General features: G+C 40.4%; 1 protein-coding gene across 4 annotated transcripts in view; it reads right to left on the bottom strand.

The window, feature by feature from the left end:
* The window catches only part of FRAS1 (Fraser extracellular matrix complex subunit 1), a 535,024-nt gene that overhangs the window by 320,290 nt on the left and 194,000 nt on the right, over positions 1-20,734 (bottom strand). For all 4 annotated transcript variants that reach the window (XM_027544846.1, XM_027544845.1, XM_027544843.1 and 1 more), the window contains exons 3-4: positions 20,381-20,488; positions 9,083-9,175 (exon numbers count right to left, since the gene is read on the bottom strand). In XM_027544846.1, coding sequence (XP_027400647.1) covers positions 9,083-9,175; positions 20,381-20,488 — 201 coding nt within the window. The remainder of the gene's footprint in view (positions 1-9,082; positions 9,176-20,380; positions 20,489-20,734) is intronic.

Below are 20,734 nucleotides of genomic sequence, written 5' to 3'. Positions count from 1 at the left end.
AATAAAACATAGCAGGCAATTGACCTTTATGCTTTAAAAGGCCTAAGCATAAAAGCAAAGGAAGAAATGGTAGGAGAAAAACTGATACATTCTGATGAGTTAAACTTTTAAAAGTCAAATATAGTGAATACATTGGGAGAAAAATTTTAAAGGTAAATGACAAACATTTTTTTTAAAATGCAGATCATATTAATTAGAATTATACTCTAATATATAAAACCATTTACAAGCAATAAGAAGAGACTGGAGGTGAGATCAAAATGATAGAGTAGGCAGATTCTGAGCTCACTTCCTCCCATGGACACATCAAAATTGCAACTACATATAGAACAACTCTCTTTAAGAACAACCTGCAGGCTAGCAGAACAGCTCTTCTACAATTAAGGATATAAATAAAAAACCTCATCAAGATGGGTAGGTGGGGACACATACCCTTGGAAGGGAACCCAAACGCAGAATGGAATATCACAAACTTGGAGGACCTCCCTAAGGAGTGAGGAATTCAAGCTCTACACTGGGTAGAGCTCTACACTCGGTCCCATAGCCCTGGGACTTGCTCTGAAAAGATGAGGCCCCACAACTGGATTTGAAAACCCGTGAGATGGACATCTGTGAAAGCCAGAGAACTATAGGAAACCAAGACTCCCCCTTAAAGGGCTTGTGCACAAACTTACTCTCTCTGAGTCCCAGCACAGAGGCAGCAGTTTGAAAAGCTGCCATTCTAGTCAGCCTGCTAAGGCAGACCCAGCCCACCCTCGAGCCTGGGCCCACTCCAACTCTAACCATCCCACCAACATGGCAACCCCAGCCCAGCCCAGGAGAGCCATGGCTGGTGTCCACTTCAGCTCCAGGCATCTTGGCAGGGATGCCTCAGCCCAGCCTAAAAGACCCTAAAACCCACCCCACCCTTTCTGCTCCACCCCTAACTGGCCTGCCAAGTTTCATGTGCCACCCAGCACATGAAACCTACTTTGGAAACACTTCTACACAAGACCACAGCTCCAACAGCAGGAGAGATAACAGTTTCACCTAATTCTCAGGAATAGACACAGAAAATCAAATGAAATGAGCACATAGTTCTTTCCTGTTCCAAAGGAAAGAACGAGATAAAACCCCAGGGGAAAAAACTCTAATGAAATAAAAGTAAGTAAATTACCTGATAAAGAATTAAAAAAATTGAATTCTCTATTATAAGCATCATAAAGATGCTTATAGAAATTAGGAGAAGAATGGCAGAAAACAGGGAAAACTTCAACAAAGAGTTAGAAAATATAAAAAAAGAAACAATCAGAACTGAAGAATACCATAGCTAAAAAGAAAAATACACTAGAGGGTGTCAAGAGCATTAAATGATATGGAAGAATACATAAGCAACATGAAAGACAAAGTAATAGAAATCACCCAATCACTACCGCAAAAAATAAAAAAAAGAATTTTTTAAGATGAAGATAATTTAAGACAGTATCAAGCATACCAACATTTGTATTATCAGGGTCTCAGAAGGAGGAGAGAGAAATAAAGGGGCAGATAACTTACCTGAAGAAACAATGGCTGTAAATTTCCCTAACATGGGGAAGGAAACAGCCTCAAACAAGATGAATCCAAAGAGATCCACACCAAGACAGATCATAATTAATACGGCAAAAGATAGAGAATTTTAAAGGCAGCAAGAGGCATACAATGCACAATATTCAAGAGAAGTCCCATAAGCCTATCAATTTATTTTTCAACAGAAACTTGGCAGGACATAAAGGAGTAGTGTGATATATTTAAAGTACTGAAAGGAAAAAACTCATAACCAAAAATACTTGATACCAAGGCTATCATTCAGGATTGAAGGCAAGATAAAGAGTTTCTCAGACAAGCAAAAATTAAGGGTCCATCACCTCTAAACTGGCCCTACAAAAAGTGCTAAAAGATCTTCTTTAGAAGTAAAGGTTATAATTAGAAACAAGAAAATATATGAACAAAAAGTCTCTTTGGTAAAGGCATATACATAGTAAAGCCAAAAGATCAACTACTTGAAAAGCAAGTAAAATTAAAAAAAACAAAAATTGGAAAATCAACCATAATTACAATTTGTAGTTAAAGAATAGACAGGATAAAAAATGTAAAATATGACATTAAAAACATAAAATGTGTTGCAGGGGAAGTAAAAATCTAGTGTTTTTAGAATGTGTTCAGACTTAAGTGACTATCAGCTTAAAACCAACATATTTGTAAACCATACAGCTGATATGGGATTAATATCCAAAACATAAAAAGAACATATACAACTCAATATTTAAAAATCCAATTAAAAAATGGACACAGGACCTGAAGATTCGTTTTTCTAAAGAATGATGCAAAGATAGCCGACAGGATGGTGAAAAGATGCATGACACCACTAGTCGTGAGGGAAATGCAAATCAAAACCACAATGAGATATCATCTCACACCGGACAGAATGACTGTTATCAAAAAGACAAGAGGAAACAAGTGTTGGCAAGGGTGTAAAGAAAAGGGAACCTACCTGTACTGTTGGTAGGAATGTAGTTGATACAGTTATTATGGAAAGCAGTATGGAGATTTAATTTTTGAGGGAAAATTACAAATAAAATTATCATATGATTCAATAATTCCACTTTTGGTATTTATCTGAAGAAAACAAAAGCACTGATACAAAAAGATATATGCACTCTAATGTTCATATCATTGGAACATTATTAATGACAAGATATAGAAGCAACCTAAGTGTCCATCAAGAGATGAATGGATAAAGAAGATGTCACACACACACACACACACACATACACACACACACACACAAATAATACTCATCCATAAAAAAATGAAATTTTGCCACTTGCAAAAACATGGATAGACCTAGAGGTGAATTATGCTTAGTGAAATAAGTTTGATAGAGAAAGACAAATACTGTATGATTTCACTTATATTTAATATATGGAATCTAAAAAGTAAAACAAAAGAATAAACAAAACCAAACAGAAACAGACTCAGAGATACAGAGAACAAGCAGGTGGCCATCAGAGCAGACGGAGTATGAAAGAATGGGTGAAAGAGGCAAAGGGGACTAAGAAGTACAAACTTCCAGTTATACTAATAAATTAATAACTCATAGGCACATAATGTACAGCATGGGAATATAGTCAATAACACTGAAATAACTTTATATGCTGACAAATGGTAACTAGACTCACAGTAGTGATCGTTTCATGATATATAAAAATATTGAATCACTTTGTTGTGCATAGGAAACTAATACTATATTGTAAGTACACTGTACTATATTCCTTAAAAAAGAAATAAAATCCCAGTGAAAAAAAATAGCAACAAGCTTGTAGAATATTCAACTTAAATATAGAACTTTATTAACTACAAAGAAATATTAATAAACTTAAATGATATATTTTAATATCAATATGAGAAGTGTTTAAAATTCACAGTAGCTATTGTTAGTAAAGCTGCAGTGGAGTGGAACTCTCCTACCCAGAGACTCGTCTCATGATAGCACCCGGAACAACTCTGCCAGGCGGCAACTACCCTAGGTAATCGGACTTGAAAAAAAGCCGTACTACTGGTAATATTCCCACTGCGGTTATCTTTAGACAGAGAAGACTTAAAATTGAATTTTAATGACCATAGATGTCACAGCTTCAATACTCAAACTCTTTAGATGCTTTGACCTACTAATTTCACTTTTAAGAAGTTATCTGAAGAAAATGATCAATGACACACAAAAAAGTTTGAATACAAAGAATTCCACCTCATTGTTCATTACAGTGAAATTGAAAATATTTTAGTGAATATTGGAAGCTACCCAAATGCCTAATAATAGGCACCTAATAAATAATAATGTCCTAATAATAATAAAATTAATAATAATAAATCACATTCTCCAAGAGTATTCCAAGGGGAATTATTTACTGCATGTTGTATAAAAATTAAGCCATAAACTGTACACGGAGTATAATTACCTTATGTGAAACCATGTATATCTCTATCAATCTACCCGTCCATATTCACTACCATCTCCCGTTCACCCCCCAAAAAAAACAACTGAGGAAACAATAGTGGTTTTCATAGCTGGAGATAACTAGTGGATTTTTATCTGTTTGCATATTTTTTCCACATTTTCACCAATAAACTAATACTCACTTTGTCATCAGAGAGCAAAAGTACTGTTTAAAATATCTAATAAATCATTTATATATCTTAAATAAGTAAAATTTGAAAGCATCTTATAAAGTAATTAGAAGTGAACATCTTTATCCTACTAAAAGTTAAGAGATTGCTTCTAAACATTCAGACATTAAAACAAGAGCTCGTTTTTGTTACTACTGAGAAACACTAGCTGTCATTTCTCAAACACTTGCAATCATACCACCTCTCAGACTGAGACCACAAAAATTAATTATAATAACAACCTGTCAATCGCCAAAGCGTTTTCAACTGTAAGGCAAGAGGGCTATATTAGCTCATCTCTTTGGTACCTTCAAGCTCTCCAGTGATGTGAATCTATTATCTATCTCAAGAGACATAAAATTTAAGCAACGGATTCTCCCTTCACAATAAGCTTGAGAATTATGGGAATAACAAAGAACATTTGTCAGGGTGACTCCACTCTTGATGTCAAAGCCATAGAAGCTAGACAGTGATCCAAACTGAACAGAATGATGGAGAAGAATTACTCTTACCTCTCTGAGAAAAGTCACCTCCACTTTCATCTCCTACTCCTATTCCTAAGTCAGTGACACCTCTCTCACCAGAAGGAGACCAGAGATCAAGGAGTTTGATACATGCTGATAGATAGCTAGATCATAGGTAGATAGAGAAGTAGCCAGATAGATGGTAGATGGACAGATAGATAGAAAGATAGACGGATAGATAGATAGATGACAGATAGGGGACAGATATTAATACATGATATATAAACATATTTTTTTAATCTCACGGTGTTGTCTATAGTCACAAATGTTTTAATTTTCATGAGCACAGTTAACAGCAAAGAAAGCTCTGTAATATCAAGAAATAATGCATATACAAAGCAATGCTCCCATAAGACCTGTGTTGTAGCTGTACCATCCCAACACCATTAATACCTTTCTGAAACATGAGACTTTGACACTGGGCAAAAGCACATTCCGCAGACAACATCTTAGACATATTCTTTTGCATAGCCAAATAACAAGTCGGGTTGGCTGTTGACTTAAGTCCAAAGGAAAGATACGGTCATAAAGTATTTGTCTGGCTTACAGACAGAACAAAAAAATAATTTTTCTTTATATAATTTGTTCCTGTTATGATGTTATAGATCCAGAATACTAAATATCTGGGGATGTTTGGTGCATATTGTAATTACATCCTCTACTTTGATGAAAACAAGGCTGCAGAATTCAATATTCATCTCTTCTCTCACACACATAAATTAGTTCTCCTTTTAGCCTCACAGCCGGGCAAAGCAAGCAGACTTCTTCCACGCTCCTGTACTCAATCAGATGTGGGCACTGGGGCATTACCACCTGCCACTTTTCTTTTTCAGCAAATCTCCAAGCACCATCTTCTCGGACAGGACATTATCTGGTGCTGAGATCAAATTAGTAAAGAGGAAAAGAAAGAGGTTAAGGTCCTTTCTCCTCCCTTTCACAAGCTAATTTGTGGGGAAAAGACCAGGGAAAAAGCATTCCAACACCCTTTAGGAAAACATATTTCAGGCTTGTCTCCCTAACTGGTTGGCAAGGCTGGGCAGAGATCCAAAAGCTAATTTGAAAGGATAGCTTTGGGAGGTCATGGATGAAATAGTCTCCCCAAATGCTGACTGTAATAAGCCCATGCAAAACTCTTAAATAACCTGGAGTCTGCCAAAAGGCTCAAGTGTTTTTCTCACTCCAAGGAAGATGTAGGGGCTTGTCTGGACTTGCTGGAACACCGGCCCACGATGCCAGAAAAAGAGGTCCCCTCATGAGGCAAAGTTGTTTCATTAAAGGTGGCCTTGTCATGCCACCCTGAGCTCAACCCAATCTTGATTCTCCTTCCCTTCAAGTCTATTCCCTGGGGATAGCATTGCTGTAACAGATTCTCTTCCCGCTACACTTACTCTACCCTAAAGCCACTTCTAAATCTCTCTTTCAGGGGAAAGCTTCCATTTCACCACTGCAAAGCTCTCAAAACATCAGGCTATTTTATATCTACAGGGAGAGAGACTCCATAACCTGCCCTATGGGATACAAGCCGGAGGCTAAAGAGAGGATTACCGACGTTCAACAGGAGAAGCAGTGCTCTGGAAACTGCTTTCTAAGAGAAGCAAAGGGAGCAAAACAGAAAAGGCTCCAAGATTCAGGAACAATCCTAGTGATGCAAGTGACAAGGGGAGATTCAGACCCAACCCAGACAAGCATTTAACCCACTCAAGGAAATGAATAACATTAAGAAGGATTTGGCAAGCATCTAAAAAGGTGAAGAAAGAGAGGAAAGAAGAACAGAAAGACGAGAAACATGATCATTTTAAATTGATTAAGACTGAAAGTAGAGAATTTTATCTCAACTTTAAAAAAGCTGTTCTTCTATTTCTATTTGGAGAAGTAGACCACTAGGGATTTGTTTTTCTCCTTCAAACTACAGTTCCTAAAATCCAGCCTTCTTCTCAGTTACATCAAGTTGCAGAAATATAATTATAACACTTTCCGGGGGAGTAGATTCTGAAAGTTGCATATGGGAAAACAAGCATGCACGCTGTCTTACCCAGTTTAGAGCTTTCCGTGTGCTGTGTTAGAAGAGAGGGGTGAATTGCAAGGGAGGAGGGGAGAAGAAGATTTTCAAAACTCTTCCTGAAAAAGTAGAAGGTCAAGCAGATTTCTAACTAACCCATCTGCAGATCTGTGGTCCTTGAGCCACTCGCCAAACAGGTCAGGTGGTCAAAGATCAACATGCCCGTGGGACAAGGATATGGATAAGCTGGAGCAGGATTTACTTATTGCTTGAGTCCTGATGTTTATTGAGCACCTACTCTGGGAAAAGTTCAGCGCCAAGAATCAGGTTAGGTGGGGGATAAGGAAGATCACTGTGAAGGTACACAAAATATTGTCAATGTTCTCAGAAATCTTAAATCAAGAAAAGAAGATCTCACAAGTGCAAGAACAGAAGACGAGCAAGCAAATGACAAGTGTCATTAGAGAGGCTATGAAAAGTCCCTGATACCCCCTCTTACTTGAGATGTTTGTTATTCCTCCAGATCTTGGCCTTATTTTACATCCTAGGGCTCCCTTATTTGAAAAGTTCAGCTTGGGATTTTTTATCTTGATCCATATACCTGCCCCAATCATTATGAACTTTCGTTAATTCCAACATCAGCCTGCCCTGCAGCACCTTCCATTTCACAGGAGGTCCTCTAGCGTGGTTTCCACCACCCTACATAACACAGACTGAATCAAGCAGCATGTGTGTATGCTCAGTCGCTTCAGTCGTGTCCAACTCTTTGTGACGCTATGGACTGTAGCCCACCAGGCTCCTCTGTCCTTGGAATTCTCCAGGCAAGAACACTGGAGTGGATCTCCATGCCCTCCTCCGGGGATCTTTGCCACCCATGGATCGAACCCACATCTCCTGAACTACAAGCAGATTCTTTACCGCTGAGCCACCAGGGAAGCCCTAAATCAAGCAGCACAGGGTGACACATGGTATGAAGACACAGATCCTACCATTCGGATCACACACCATGCTATTATTTGGCAACACACTGTGCTGATGTGAAACAGTGGCTTCCTCAGGTGATGCGGAGCCAATGGCTAAGTGAGGTGATCCTGTCCCAGGGGAATATGCACTGTCCCCACTGAGTTTCAGGTATGCACCCTGAATAGCAGCCTAGACTGGGTATATCAATTCTGGCTAACCTATTATGCTCTCTGCTGAAAGGGTAGAGACACTAACTTGGAGAAAGTTTTGTATGAGGTGGAAGATGAAGATTAAAGCAAAGAGTGTCTTTCTATCACACTCGGCTTCACCTGCTGCCTCAGGGGAGTATGCAAGCATGAATGGAGATGAACTGTAGCCATCCAGTTTCAAAATTTCTATTATAGTCCTTGCAATGGTCCTTTTAAAACAGTATTTAATATCTCTAAGCTAACCCTGCAAGATCTGGAATGAGAAAATGTAATAAAAGAACTTGAGGGTTGATTTCTAGTATTGTGGTGCTATGGGCTTCCCAGGTAGCCCCAGTGATAAAGAACCCTCCTGCCAATGCAGGAGACTTAAGAGACTTGGGTTTGATCCCTGAGTCAGAAAGATCCCCTGGAGGAGGGCATTCTCCCCTGAAGAACCTTATGGCAGGCTACAGTCTATATGGTTGCACAGAGTCGGACACGATTGAATCAACTTAGCATGCATGCACTGTGGTTCTAAATGAGGGGAGTGGGCATTTTCATTTTGCCCCTCTCCCCAGGGGAAAGACAGCCACACCTACAGACAGTTCTGGTTGTGAGGACTGCAGAGGATACTAACAGGTGATGGGTACTGAGAGGCTGGAGACGATGCTAACCATCCTATACTGCAGAGGATGGTCCTCATTACAAAGCCTAATGTGTGCATAGTGCTGAAGCTTACAAACTTCACATTGAATGAGGAGTCAGAAGACCAGGGCTCCAGGCCAAGTCACACCACCTATTGGTAATACATGGGGCCAGTATCTTCCATTCTTTGCAATTCAACTCTTCCATCTTTAATACAGGAGTCATCTACTCAGGGTTGTTCATAAAATCAAGTGGAAAATTTATGTGGTACACAAAGGCAAGGTGGCCTTTTATTATTCAGCATTACAACTTCTTCATCATCAACATTCTCAGACTACCCTTTAGACAGACACAAATTCAATCAGCAAATATTTACCTGGGCCTCTGAAATAAATAGGACAGTTTTAATCTTATCCAAGAAACCTAAGTGCCCACGGAAAGTCAAATAAGGCTGAGGTCCTCCCTAGCCCAAACAAAGGAGAAAAAAATCCTCTCGTGTCAACACAAGTTTAGCATTCAGCTTTCCTTTGTCACTGATCTACAGACAAGGAATCAACCACGGGTTAGAAAATACTTACCCCGTGAATTTTCTTTTCATAATGGCAAGATCCAGGCATCCTTGGCACACATTCAGGGCAGCACTGGTTGGCGGGTATTTGAAGCACTTCCCCCTGAACATTTAAAAGCAGCTCAGTGTAAAATAGCAGCAGTGAACACAGTCATATCGAATTCACTAAATCTCGTGAGTTGCCACGGGTGACAACAATAAACAGGATAAACAGAATACACTAACAAAAAGGACTCTCTGTCATGAGGAGCTTCTCTCAAAGCTAAAAGGAGCCCCGTTGTGAAAGTGGGTTCCTTGAAAATGGTCTACATCTTTTCACACGTAATGAAGTGAAGGATTTTCTTCACTAGAAATATAGAAATGCTCCATGTGAGTGTCAGACCAGAAAAGCAGTTGGGGGTGATAGAAGAGCTGTATCTCCCTGTAATGGAGAAGACTTGGGCGGGGCTAGCCACAGAGTTGGCAGGTCTTCTAACATGTTATAGAGGCCTTATGGAGTCAGCAACAGGCTGGCTGTGGGGAGAAGGGGAGAGCGTGAGGGGGAGCTGGAGTTCTAATGTTGATGTTTACCTGGGGCAGAGGAGCAAAGCGCAAGGGGCAGGTGACTGAAGGACAGAGCTGGGAGAGGAAACAGCATCTCTGTGGAGGTATCACATGTGCTGTGGGTATCCGGGCAGAATTCCTGGGCTCCAATAAAGATCTACATTGTTTAGCAAGGCCTCTGCTGTTGCAATTGTGTTTCTTATCAATGCCCGTGATGCTTTCAAGAGAATAGACATCCATGTGATACCCCAAGATTTACTGGGAGGTTGTCACATGTTAATTAACCATCGATTTGCCACTGTGAAGGATCTGTTTATTCAAGATGATTAAAATGGTACCATGTATGTGGGTCTTTGGGGCTTAATGATCCTTCTAGACCCTCTGGGGACTTTCCTGGAGGTCCAGTGGTTAAGAGTTTGTGCTTCCAATGCAGAGGTCACAGGTTCAATTCGTGGTCAGGGAACGAAGATCCCACATGCCACATGGCATGACCCCTACCCCAAAATAATAGCCTTCTAGACCCCCGGATTTATCCTGCTCTTCCACTTAGCATTTCCTCAAGTCTAGAAATGTGGCAGAACAGGTAATTAGTGATTTTGATCAAAAATAGTGGTAAAAGATCCTGAATTAACCAGGAAATCATGACCTGTCCACAGAATAAAAGTCTACAAAGAATTCAGCTGATAGATTCAAAACATTACATATGCTTTAATGTTTCTTTGCTACTTGGGGCTGTGGCCATTAAAATAAATTGTACCTACAAGAGAATGTTAATTGTACATACAACAATTACAAATAATATTACATCTACAATATGTATATTCTCCACCCAATAATGTGGGTGAGAATAAAACTATGATTTCACAACTGTTAATCCACTAAACAGATAAATACACGAGTAACAGTGATCAACAATTTCTTATTTGCTTAATAAAGGATAAAACATATGGCGTGGAATTTTCTAAAATGGTATATACAGTGCAACATCAATGACTACTCACAAAAGTACCCTCTGAACCCCAAGTAGAACCTGTACTTATCTAACTTCCACTGAGACAGTAAATTTAGAAAATATATGAACCTAAATCCCACTGAGCATATAGATTTAAAATGAGATAATCCAAGTGTTGTTTCTATTCTAATATGGAAGCAGAGAGAAAGGCAGGCAAGATGGAAGACTTCAAGGGATATTTTATGCCCCAAATTAGTTGTGTTTGATACATACATCAGATTTGGTTTATATATTTATATATCTATCCTCAGATTTGCCCCTCAAAACTCATTTTATGAATATAATATTGTTTATTTGTGAGTAGATGTTCCCTATTTTGAGTGTTGACCTATTGACCTTCCGTGGGAACACAAAAGAGGTGATTTGGGGCTAAAGGAGGGGCGAAGAGTTTTGCATGTAGGACTTGGAGAACGAAAGATAGGGAGTTCTTGCTACCTTACCCTGTAACCATGCATAGCTTCCTGAGTTGTGGGATGTATGGAACACATAAGCCTATTGCCCTGCAGGCTTTGCACTGGGAGCTTAGGAAGTGGTGGCTTGGGAACAAGACACCAATGAGGATTGCTTGCCTAGGATCTAGAGGAACCAACTAACAATAATGATGATGACCATGTGACAATCACAGCTAAAACAGAGTACTTAGAATAGCCAGGTACTCTTCTAAGCATATGATACACATGTTTATGTACATGTATATACATATAATTTATTACAACAACTTGATTAGGTAAATACTCTGCATTGAAGTTTGCAGCCAAAAATCCCTCCATGCATTAATAATACAGTACCCTTTTGCATGGCACTGTCCTCTCTGTATATATGTTCTTCAGAAATCCTGAAAGTTGGTTCCAGGCTAGACAGTCAATATTCTAAAAGCCTCTATTCTCATTCCTTCAATTTTTCTCATATCTGTCTGTCCCTCTCTGACCCTTTTCTTTGACTCTGTAGCTAGCTATTCTATATGGATACAGGATAAGAATATAGAATCTATTATAAATGATGATACGATGAATAGACAGATGATAGAGAGATAGATACAAATATCGAACAGAACTACAATTAACATTAAGTTATTTCCAGTTAATTCCGGAGCCAAACATAAATTGCAAAACAGATTTTTAAAATTTTTTAAAAATGATAGGAATCCAAAATACTATTAATAACAATAACAATTTAGTTTAGGGTATAATAGCAACGAAGAATTGATGCTTTTGAACTGTGATGTTGGAGAAGACTCTTGAGAGTCCCTTGGACTGCAAGGAGATCGAACCAGTCAATCCTAAAGGAAATCAGTCCTGAATACTCATTGGAAGGACAGATGCTGAAGCTGAAACTCCAATATTTTGGTCACCTGATGTGAAAAACTGACTCATTGGAAAAGACCCGGATACTGGGAAAGATTGAAGGCAGCAAAAGGGGATGACAGAGGAAGAGATGGTTGGATGGCATCACCAATTCGATGGACGTGAGTTTGAGCAAGCTCCAGGAGTTGATGACAGACAGGGAACCCCAGCGTGCTGCAGTCCATGGGGTCGCAAAGAGTCGGACGTGACTGAGTGACTGACCTGACTGACTGACAATGCTGATTCATTAACTTGTGCCGTGAACTAATGTAAGTCTACCCAGCAGATGTGAAAAACAACATATGAACCTGAGAAACACAAGGGAAAACACGGTGGAGTAGAAATTGCATCGACTCATGAGCCAGGAACGAAGGTTCTTGTCATGGGAGTGCCACTTTCTAGTGCTGTATGTTTGAGCAAGTGACTAAAGAACGAAAAAATCTGTTTTTTTTTTTTTGTCTATAAAATGAGAAAGTCTGACAATCAATTTTAAAGGGTTTTTCTAGTTCTATCATTGTGTTTCCCCCACTCTCCAAATCTTCAATTTCTCTCTCTCTTCAAGGTCATTCCCCTTTGCCTCCCAAGGTGATCATAGTAATATCAAGTTCATAGAAATATCAAAAGCAAAGAAAAAAAAACCCTCTCCTTCCCTTGTTTGGTCATTTTACAAATATTGATTAAGTATCTTCTGTGTGCCATGCACTGTGCTGTTCGATGGACTACATATAGTGAAGAGGAGGGTTGCTGCTCTCAAGGAGCTAAGAGTATGGAGGAAGAAGCAAACAAATACAGAGGCATTTGTAGTCTGGTCAAGGGCAGTATAAGGGCAAGCACATGGCAACACCCAGGAGGCTTGATGACTGGGGACAGAGGTTCAAAGAAACTTCACAGATGTAGTGGTGTGCATCTAATGTCCCATTTCTCTCTTCCATTCTCACTGAAGCTCCCTGAAGGAGTAGCCTGTACTTGGCCATCCAAGGCCCACTAACCATCCACTCCTCACGCCTCTATAATACAGCAACCACACCCACCACTTCACTGCCACCAACTTCAGCGGGACCACCAGTGGCCAACAGGTTGCCAAACTCAATGAAACATATTAAATTTTCTCACACTTTCTCTCTGTCGTGGGATCAACACTGTCGATATAAACTCCTTCTGGAAACACTCTATTCTAGCTATCACATCATTCTTCTCTCCTCTGACCATTCCTTACCCTTTACCTCTCTGACCATGTCTTCTTAATCTTCCTAAGTTTCTTCTCTTATGTTCATCTTTCCTTTAATGATTGTGCTACCCAAATCTCGTCTTTGATCTTCTATTCTTTTTTCACACAATCTCTTTGGATAAGCTCACTCATCCTATAGGTTTATACTCCTGTGTTCCTGCTACTGATACCCATGTAACGTCTCCAACTCTGGGCTTCCCAGGTAGTGTCAGTGGCAAAGAACCCACCTGCCAATGCAGGAGACCTAGGAGATGTGAGTTTGGTCCCTGGGTCAGGAGGATCCCTGGAGTAGGAAATGGCAACTTGCTCTGGTATTCTTGCCTGGAAAATTCCATGCATGGAGGGTTACAGACCATGGGGCTGCAAAGAGTCAGACATGACTGAGCACAGCACATGCTTCTCCTCTGAGCTTTACAGTCACACATCTTGCTGCCTTTTGGACATATCTACCTTTCTCTTCCACAAACACTTCAAACTCAATGTGTCCAAACTGAAATTATCATTTTGTTCCCAGATAGGATTCTTTTCCTCATTCTCCTATATTCTCAATATCAGTTTGTGGCTCTGCTAACCAATTAGTCATCAACTCATAAATATGAGAGTCATCTCTCCTTTTCCTTTCTCTGATCCTCCTACTTCATTCAGTTCTGCTAATTTCTTCCTTCAGTTCAGTTCAGTCACTCAGTAGTGTCCAACTCTTTGCGACCCCATGAACCACAGCAGGCCAGGACTCCCTGTCCATCACCAACTCTCAGAGTCCACCCCAAACCCATGTCCATTGAGTCAGTGATGTCATGCAACCATCTCATCCTCTGTCATCCCCTTCTCCTCCTGCCCTCAATCTTTCCCAGCATCAGGGTCTTTTCAGATGAGTCAGCTCTTTGCATCAGGTGGCCAAAGTATTGGAGTTTCAGCTTCAACATCATTCCTTCCAATGAACACCCAGGACTGATCTCCTTTAGGATGGACTGGTTGGATCTCCTTGCAGTCCAAGGGACTCTCAAGAGTCTTCTCCAACACCACAGTTCAAAAGCATCAATTCCTCGGTGCTTAACTTTCTTTATAGTCCAACTTTCACATCTGTACATGACCACTAGAAAAAGTATAGCCTTGACTATATGGACCTTTGTTGACAAAGTAATGTCTCTGCTTTTTAATATGCTGTCCAGGTTCGTCATAACTTTCCTTCCAAGGAGTAAGCGTGTTTTAATTTCATGGCTGCAATCACCATCTGCAGTGATTTTGGAGCCCCCAAAATAAAGTCAGCCACTGTTTCCACTATTTCCCCATCTATTTGCCATGAAGTGATGGGACTGGATACCATGATCTTAGTCTTCTGAATGTTGAGCTTTAAGCCAACTTTTTCACTCTCCTCTTTCACTTACATCAAGAGGCTCTTTAGTTCTTCTTCACTTTCTGCCATAAGGGTGGTGTCATCTGCATATCTGAGGTTATTGATATTTCTCACGGCAATCTTGATTCCAGCTTGTACTGCCTCCAGCCCAGCGTTTCTCATGATGTACTCTGCATAGAAGTTAAATAACCAGGGTGACAACATACAGCCTTGATGTACTCCTTTTCCTATTTGGAACCAGTCTGTTGTTCCATGTCCAGTTCTAACTGTTTCTTCCTGACCTGCATACAGGTTTCTCATGAGGCAGGTCAGGTGGTCTGGTATTCCCATCTCTTTCAGAATTTTCCACAGTTTATTATGATCCACACAGTCAAAGGCTTTGGCATAGTCAATAATGCAGAAGTAGATGTTTTTCTGGAACTCTCTTGATTTTTCCATGATCCAGCAGATGTTGGAAATTTGATCTCTGGTTCCTCTGCCTTTTCTAAAACCAGCTTGAACATCTGGAAGTTCATGGTTCACATATTGCTGAAGCCTGGCTCAGAGAATTTTAAGCATCACTTTACTAGCGTGTGAGATGAGTGTAATTGTGCGGTAGTTTGAGCATTCTTTGGCATTGCCTTTCTTTGGGATTGGAATGAAAACTGACCTTATCCAGTCCTGTGGCCACTGCTGAGTTTTCCAAATTTGCTGACATATTGACTGCAACACTTTCACAGCATCATCTTTTAGGATTTGAAATAGCTCAACTGGAATTCCATCACCTCCACTAGCTCTCGGGCGCCACCTGCCGGGATCCAGCCCCGGCTGATCCAGGGTATTCAAAGCGGGGACGGCTTCGGCGAGGATCAGGATACAATAGCTTCAATTAGATATTAATTAGAGATGTAAAGAGTAATAGAATGAGGATAGCTCAGTAGGAAAATTCAGTGGAGAAAAGAGGCTGAGTAGCTTGGTTTATGCAGGAGACCAATAAAACTTCAAGACAAGAAGTTTGCACCACTTACGTAGGCCGCAGGCGTCCTTCCATTCTCCCGAAGGAGAGGAGACACTGAGGCCTCCCCAGTCGGATCTTAGAAGCCCAGGCATAATTAGTAAGCATGGCGGGTTCTGCGCTCCAGATGGAAACTCAGCCAGAGTGAGAGAGAGAGCGACATGGGGAGACCAGTATTTCGAGAAACTGATCCCAATTCTTTATTTTCCATGGTCTACTTTTATACACTGAGATGTTATGCAAAAGTCATGTGGGGTCAGCAGTCCTGACTTTTATCAAAGTCAGGTGCTTCATACAAATGTATACAGAGGTCTTAGGAGTGTTGGGGTGTTACATCATCTTCTGCCCAGGGGGCCTGCTGACAATTTATGACCCTCTCCTTGTGAAGTGGTCAGTCAACCAGGACACTTATTTCTCCAGGGGTGATTATTCTTAAAACAGACGCCACCCAAATAAAGTTATATTCCTATAGGGTGAGGGTGTAGTGGGTTCTAGTTAAGGAAAGAATTTACTTAGCCTAAGGTCTAACGTGATTAATATCAAAGGTTAATACTAATTTCTTCTATATATTCATTAATGTGTGTAAAGGCAGGGGATATGGAGACTTAGCAACAAACATTGGCTCAACAAATGAAAAACCCTTCACCAATATAATTTCTAATCAGCCCACTATACTTACAGTTTTCTAACTTCTCTAAAGAACCTGTTTTTAGAGGGTTTAAAGCATCTCGTGCCTCTCACGGTTGGGAGGCTGTGAGCAATCACATGTGGCCGGATGAGCCTGTCAGGCAGGCCAGAGAACCTTCAGAGGAGTTTGTAGGTTAAAACACTCTTGTCACGCCCAGGAGTTTTTATTAACTGGAGCCCTAGGTTAACTCCTTCTCCGAAAGAGGTGGTGGGGGACAGCCCCCCATAAAGTCAGAGGTGTAGGTGAGAGCATAAAGTAGTAAAGTAGGCAGGCTCTGGTTATGGGGGTAGATGCTCGAGGATTTCCAGGGGGACTCCTGAGGCTTGATCCTGCCTTTGCCACAGGCTGAATGCCTCACTCTGGCCCCCAACAACTAGCTTTGTTCGTAGTGATGCTTCCTAAGGCCCACTTGACTTCACATTCCAGGATGTCTGGCTTTAGGTGAGTGATCACACCATCATGATTATCTGGGTCGTGAAGATCTTTTCTGTACAGTTCTTCTGCGTATTCTTGCCATCTCTTCTTAATATCTTCTGCTTCTGTTAGGTCCCTACCATTTCTGTCCTTTATCAAGCCCATCTTTGCATGAAATCTTCCCTTGGTATCTCTAATTTTCTTGAAGAGATGTCTAGTCTTTCCCATTCTATTGTTTTCCTCTATTTCTTTGCACTGATCACTGAGGAAGGCTTTCTTATCTCTCCTTGATACTCTTTGGAACTCTGAATCAAATGGGTATATCTTTCCTTTTCTCCTTTGCTTTTTGCTTCCCTTCTTTTCACAACTATTTGTAAGGCCTCCTCAGACAGTCATTTTGCTTTTTTGCATTTCTTTTTCTTGGAGATGGTCTTGATTCCTGTCTCCCCTTTCCTCTTTTATTATTTATTTGGCTGCACTGGGTCTTAGTAGCAGCACACGATCTTTAGTTGCTGTATGTGGAATCTTAGTTTCCCAACCAGGGATCAAACACAGACCCCCTGCACTGGGAGCATGAAGTCTTAGCCTCTGGACTACCAGGGCAGGCCCTGCCCTTTCCTCTTGACTCCTACACTACCAGTGCTCTGATTCAGGTATTCACCCTTTTATCTGGATTATTCTCACAACCTTTGAACTCATCTCCTTATCTCCAATATTATGCATTATCTTTGAAAAACCAGAAAGATTTTTCAAAAAGTGGGCCATCCTACCCACATGCCTTAAAATCTTCATTAGTATTCTACCAACTTAAAAATAAAATTCCAAGCCCCACAGTACAGCATACAAAGCTCTCCATAACCTTGAACTTACCAACTCTCTAGCTTCATCTCTCATTCATTCATTCAGTCAGTCAAAAGATATTTATTGAGGGCCTACCATGTGTCAGGTGCAATTGTAGGTGCTGAGGAATCACAGCAAATAAAAGAGTAAACAAGAACTTTCAGTAAAATATAGAGTATGTCCAGACAGTGTTAGTGCCAGGAAGAAAAATAAAGCATGGAAAAGAAATAGGAAATATGTGGTAGAGGTGAAGAACTGCAATTTCAAATAGAATGGCATTCAGGCAAGACTTAGAGAAAGTAAAGGATTAAAATAGATAAATAGATGATAGATAGATAGATGGATATTTGGTCACTAAATTTTGTTTGACTCTATTGTGATCCCATTGACTATAGCCCACCAGATTCCTTTGTCCATGGAATTCTCCAGGTAAGAATAGTGGAGTGGGTTGCCATTTCCTTCTCCAGGGGACCTTCCTGACCCAGGGATTGAACTCACGTCTCCCTCACTGTAGGTGGATTCTTTACTACTTAGTCATCTGAGAAGACCCAGATAGAATGTCAGGGAGAAGAGCAGAGCACAAAAGCCTTAATGGCAGAAGTATGCCTGGCAGAAGCATTCCCTGGACAAATCCAGGAAATAGCAAGCAGGCTTGGTGTCTGAAGCAGAAAGAGCAGGGAGAGGAATCAGTTGATCGGAGGGTTGGCTTTGCTGGTGGTAAAGAATCTGGCTGCCAATGCAGCTTCTCTGGGTTCAGTCTCTGGGTCAGGAAGATTCCCTGGAGAAGGAAATGATAACCCACTCCCATATTCATGCCTGGAACATCTGGACAGAGGAGCCTGGCAGGCTACAGTCCATGGGGTCGCAAAGAGTTGGACTTGACTTAATGACTAAACAACAGCAGCAGCACTTTACAGGACACTGTGAGGAGTTACTCAAAGTGAGGAGAGAAGCCATTGAAAGCTATTGGAGGGACTTAAGGAGAAAAGCAACACGATCTGACTTAAATTTTAATAGGATCCCCCCCCTCCAACTTCTATATCAATATTACAGTGAAAAAGGCCAGTACGAAAACAGTGAAACAAGTGAAGAGGACACTGGAAGAATGCAGGCAAAAAAATGATAATAGGTAAAACCAAAGGAAAAGCAGAGAAGTTGCATCTGAAATATACTGTTTTATGAAGGAAAAGCTGGGAATCTGCTAGTATACTGGATACGGGATGTAAGAGAAAGTGGGGAGGATGATGCTACATTTTCTGACCAGAGCAATGGGAAGAAAGGAGTTGCCATTTGCTGAGAAAATTCACGAGATGAGCAAATTAGGGAAGGACAAAATCATGCTTGGTACAGAACAAAGGTCAGAAATATTTTCTGTAAAGGGCCAGATATATTTTAGCCTTTGGGGGTCACATACGGTCTATACCCCAACTACATAACTGTCGTTGTAGGACAAAAGCAGCTAGCTATAGATAATACTTAAATAAATGAGTGTGCCTGTGTTTCAATAAAACTTTATTTATGGATACTGAAACTTGATTTCATATAAATTTCACATCACAAAATACTGTTCTGTTGGTTTGTTCCAACCATTTAAAAATAAAAAAAACATTCTTTGCTCACAGTTCAAAACAAAAAAGGCAGCAGGCCAGGTTTAGTCTGTTGACCCCTGGTAGAGAGCAGATCCAGGTTTCAGTAGCACCGTCTATGTCTTCCAACATTCGATTCAAGGCTTCTTCCATGAAACCATAATTATTCACATGAAGTGGAGGAGGGCATGTCTTCATGGCCCTTATAAAACCAGCTCAAATTCTGACATGAGTTACTCAGTGAGCAAAGTGGAGATCTTTTAGGAGTACTCACTCTATAAAATAGAAAGCCGCAGAACAGACAACAAAATACTACCAAATTTACCAACATTTAATGTACACTCAGCTTCTCAGAAATATAGCCAAGAAGAAATCTAGGAATACTATTAAAGGGATACAAAAATTTCACTCCGATGTTAGAAACAAACAGAACCTTCTTAGCATTAGATGGCATAATGACTCAAGAATAATTATTATGGGGTGGGGAGGGAAAACTCTAGAAAAATAAACTGTGTTTGTGAAACTGACAGAAAGCTTTTTAAAGAAAATAATTGGTCTTCTCCAGGGAGTTTCCAATGTTCAAATTTGAAGCTTAAAATTTTTTGTTGTTTGTAAGCAGACTTACTTTAAAAAGAAAAGAGTCAGTACCCGGGGAGAAAAAATTCCAACAGAATAGATGTATCGTCAAAAAGTAAAAATAAAGCAGTTTAATAAAGGGGAAATGAGGAAACATCCCACACACATTTGGTTAAACACCAGATTTCTTGATTAAAGTCTATCCTATGATCGTAGGTAGCCCAATGATACAGTCAGTCACAGAATAAACAATGTATTTAGAAAGTCATCTTCGAGAAGTCAATCCTGACTTGCAATGCATTCAGTGGCTTGTGAAATGGTGTGGCTAGTATCAGTAGCTATGGCAATTGTCAGATCCAGGGAAGATCTCTGGACAGCAGCTTCTTAACTACATAATCATATTAAGCTGCCTAAAATCTCCATGTTACACTTTCCATTTCTGTAAAGTGGGGCTATAGATACCTACTCCACAGAACTTCAAATGGGATAACACTTTAAATGGGGTAACACTGTAAGACCTTTAAGTTTTAACCTTGAGTGCCTGATTCAGAGTAAATGTCCAACAAAGAAATTAAGACATTCTTAGAAATGATATGCTAAAACTGTCTCCTGTATTTCCTAAACTTTGCAATTAGAGGTTGTGATAAGTGTCAAAACCAAATGACCGAAAAAATGCAAACAGCCTACTCTTCCCCAGCTTTACATTTAGAAAACAATTAGGACACCATACCTTCTCAAAGGCACACTGAGGGTTTCTGCAAACAGCGGGTTTGCAGATAACGATATCACCATGGCAACGGCAGTTCTGGCATGAATCGGGCTTCCAAATGGTGGCATCCTGCAAAGAAGCATAAGCTCTGAGTTAAAAACTGATCAGTCAAGGTAGGAGTACATAGAAGTGGTGCCATCAACAGCCCCACAGCCTGAACATTTAAAAGGCAAAGGAAAGTCATAGGCACATGCAGAGCTTGCTGGGTACTGATTAAACCCCGAGAAGCTATAAAAGCAGCCTAATCCATTTCACCATAGTCAACCCACGTACTCAAAGACAAGGGCATGCAGCAGAGAGCTGTCGATTTCCAGA

Source organism: Bos indicus x Bos taurus, chromosome 6, assembly GCF_003369695.1.
Source record: "Bos indicus x Bos taurus breed Angus x Brahman F1 hybrid chromosome 6, Bos_hybrid_MaternalHap_v2.0, whole genome shotgun sequence".
NCBI lineage: Eukaryota > Metazoa > Chordata > Mammalia > Artiodactyla > Bovidae > Bos > Bos indicus x Bos taurus.
The sequence above is the reverse complement of the archived record's forward strand: the minus strand, read 5'-3'. Positions and strand labels throughout refer to the sequence as shown.